Raw genomic sequence first — 3711 nt, 5'->3', positions numbered from 1 at the left:
AATGACCTGTTTTATGCATATTTTTAGGGCTGTTCTTCTCCCTTCCTCTGTACCGGTTAAGCTGTGACAAAGGGCAGGGCTGAAGGGGGACTGGGGTATGTTCGATCTGCATGGATCGATTAGAGAGACTTCTTTTGTACAGTGGAATGCTGAAGCAGCAGCAGGGTCTGGAGAGAGACCGCTGGGGTTCACTTCAGGCAGGGATGAGTTCTGAACCTGGAGGCAGCAGGGTACCACAGAGGCTTTGTTGGCTGGCTCCATAGCTGAGACTAACCCCCTGGTCTGAGTCATGGACATCGGCCCAGCCAGGAGCAGAAGAAGACGTAGAGTCGGGAGACAGCAGATGTGAGCGGCTCACACACACACACACACACACACACACACACACACACACGCGCGCGCGCGCACAATTGAGGCTGAGTCCAAGGACCCATCAAAGACATTCAAACGTGTGCATGCCAACCCCTATTTCTTCATGGACGACAATCCTGACTCATTATACGGTAAGCTCGTTAATTAATATGAGACATTGATTTGGCAGTAATTACCAATAAACCTCACATGGACATAGGCCAGATCTGAATTGATGGAGACCACTTGCATCACTCACAGTTATGTCACGTTCAATATCTTGGAGAAAAACTCAGCTGTGGATGGCAATATGAACACATACAAAATGTGGATACGAGTTATATGCAGCTTGTTTATTGAGGCCAAAGGCAAGGGCTAACTTTTTCTATGGTAGAAAACAGTTCTGCATCACGAACATCAAGTAGAACTCTCCTCCAAAGCATGCCTCCTCTGTCTGCAGATGTGATCTATCTTTATCACAAACTCGTGGACGATGTCCTTTATCTCAGATGGGTTGGAACCTGGCAGCTTCTTCAAAGTTCAAGCCATGTTCACCATCATTGTTCTCACACTCTCTCTATATCGTCCCATCTTCTCTCACAAGCAAGCATACTTGATTGCAATACATATGGAATAGAATTCTGTGGATCCAGGTCCAAGACGCGTTCTGCTGAAGATTGTCCTCTTTTCACATTCACATGGGTTTTGCAAGCACCAAGGAAGCTCTCCCACACTGCAGCATTAGGCTTAAACGGCATGTTGTTGATGAAGTCCTCTGCCTCCTTCAATAGACCAGCCTGCCCAAAAAGGTCAACCATACATCCACAGTGCTCCATTATTGGAATGATTTTATGATCTTCACTTATGGAAACAAAACAGCAGCAACCCTCATACACTAGGCCCGCCCGACTGCATGCCATTAATATACTGGTGAATGTGATTTCATCAGGCTTCACACCTTCCTGCTGCATTTGTTGGAGAAGCTCCAGCGCCTCCTTGCCATGTCCATGCTGGGCATAGCCAGCAATCATGGCATTCCATAGGACAACATCCCGCACCTGTGTATGGTTGAAAACTGATCTCGCATCCATCAGACTCCCAGACTTGCCATACATGTTGACAAGGGCAGTCCCTACCACTGCACCTGACCCCAAACCAGCTTGAAGAATAGTATCATGGACCACTTTACCATGTCCTATTGCTGCAACATTTGCACATGCGGCAAGGACATTGACGAATGTGATCTCATTGGGCTTCAACCCAGTACGCTGCATTTCGTCATAGAGCACAAGGGCCTCTTGAGAATGCCCATGTTGGGCATATGTTCCGATCATGGAAGTCCAAGACACCACATCACAACAACGCATTTTGTCAAACACTAACCGTGCATGACCTGCGCTCCCGCACTGGCCATACATATCAATCAGGGCATTCCCCACAATAATATCCAAAGCTAATCCACGGGCAACAACTTTTGCATGGATTACCTTACCCTGTCCGAGGTAGTCAGGACTCAAGCAGGCACCAAGGACACTGACATATGTAATTTTATCTGCTTCCACCCCGCTCTGTTGCATTTGATGAAAGAAGATCAGGGCCTCCTCACCACGCCTGTGCTCAACATATGCAGCAATCATGGCATTCCAGGATACTACATCCCGCTGCTTAATATTGTTAAACACTACCTTTGCATCTTTCATACTCCCACACTTGCCATACATATGAACAAGAGCCGTCCCTACGACAACATTTGAATCAAACCCCTCCTGAATCGCAATAGCGTGGATGGCTTTACCACAAGCAAAGGCTCCTAAACTTGAACATGCACCGAGGACGGTACTGAAAGTATATTTGTTTGCTTTCACATCATCAAATTGCATTCGTTGGAAAAGTAGCAGACTCTCCTTGCAAAGGCCATGCCGGGCATATGCTGCAATCATGATAGTCCAAGAAAACACGTTTGGTTCGTCCATTGTCTCAAACACTGAATGAGCTTCGTCCAGCGCACCACACTTTCCGTACATTTCGACAAGAAGGTTACAAAGAAACCTGTTTCGCTCGTGCCCATAACTGAGAATATGTTCATGGATAAGCTTGCCAAATGAGAGTGCATGTGCATCTGTACAACCCTTCAGGAGAGTAGCATACATTTCAAAATCTGCCCGAAAGTTCTGACTGTCCAGCAGGTGCAGGGCTTGTTTCAGTAGGTGTAGAATCTCTTTTGATCGCTCTCGGCGACACTCGTTTTCTAAAATTTCTAATGTCCATTTTTTTGCAGAGCTTTGTTTAGGAGACTTAAAACCCGCTAGCATATGTTCTTGCTCAGCTTGCTTCTTCGATGGGTCTGTCGAACAAGTAAGTCCAGCCTTGCCCATTCCCAAAGTTTCACGTTCTGCAAACACAGTCTCCCCAAAAATTGCCCCAATCGACGAATTTCTTTCGTGCACCACCTCGCCTTTGCGCCTATGAGAACCCATCGAACATGGAGCCACAGGCAGCATGATGCCCGGGCGAATTAAAGACCCAAAGTCCACCATAACAACTACGAATCCACCCGAGCTCTTGGCTTATCGGCAAGGCATAGCGTCCATGCTACCGTCCACTGTTCAGTGCACATCTTAAAATTCTTCCTTCTTTCAAATTTCCTCTCTTATCAGGTATACTTCTTCTCGGTCTCTCAATAACAAAGATCAGTAGCCTTCGTTATATCGATTTTTCTAACTTTTATGGAGTATATCGATAGTTCACTTTTTTGGAATGCCAAAGGCAAATGCCGAAGCCTTTGTTTTGCCTTTCTCTATTTATGGGGATTGTGCAATGAATGCTGTCCTCTCGAATAACTGAGAGGGATTTAAAGGTTGTCTTAATCTAAGGGTGAGGTTGTACTATAGGGGATTTAAAGGTTTTCTTAATCTAAGAGTGAGGTTGTCCCATCGCCTTTGACAAGCCTAGTGAAATTTTCACCTTGTTTCGAGAATTGTTAATAGAGTACTTATTGCTAATAAACGTAATTGCAACTCTTTCGAGGGTGGATCATTTATCCAATATATCATAAATCAACTATTGAAACTTCAATAGTTGATTTTAGCCTACGAGAGCTAACAGTGGTCCTAGAGCCAAGGGTGTTAGAGCTCCATAGAGAATTGCTAGGGAGACCATCATTACAAGAGCTAAGACAGGCTCTTGAGGCTCTAGAGTATGATAAGTCACCAAGTCCTAATGGACTAACAACAAAATTTTACAAAGCTTTTTGGCCATTAATTGGTAAAGATTTGGTAGAAATGGCTAACTTGCGGAGAGGGGATTGCTTTCGGAGGACGTGAATACAGGTCTGATAAAATTATTCTCGAAAAGGCAAAT

General features: G+C 45.2%; 1 protein-coding gene across 1 annotated transcript; it reads right to left on the bottom strand.

Annotated features, from left to right (window-relative positions):
• Positions 1-411: 411 nt before the first annotated feature.
• LOC147901516 (pentatricopeptide repeat-containing protein At1g11290, chloroplastic-like) lies at positions 412-3035 on the bottom strand. Its single transcript, XM_087375056.1, has one exon. It carries the CDS (start codon positions 2886-2888, stop codon positions 918-920), a length of 1971 nt encoding a protein of 656 aa, XP_087231182.1. The 5' UTR covers positions 2889-3035; the 3' UTR covers positions 412-917.
• Positions 3036-3711: the final 676 nt, after the last annotated feature.

Source organism: Dipteris shenzhenensis, chromosome 5, assembly GCF_047967505.1.
Source record: "Dipteris shenzhenensis isolate YYH24624 ecotype China chromosome 5, Dip_SZ_1.0, whole genome shotgun sequence".
Lineage (NCBI taxonomy): Eukaryota > Viridiplantae > Streptophyta > Polypodiopsida > Gleicheniales > Dipteridaceae > Dipteris > Dipteris shenzhenensis.
The sequence above is the reverse complement of the archived record's forward strand: the minus strand, read 5'-3'. Positions and strand labels throughout refer to the sequence as shown.

Excerpts from the sequence above, each read along its gene's own strand:
- LOC147901516 (XM_087375056.1), bottom strand. The coding sequence starts at position 2,888 with ATGGTGGACTTTGGGTCTTTAATTCGCCCGGGCATCATGCTGCCTGTG.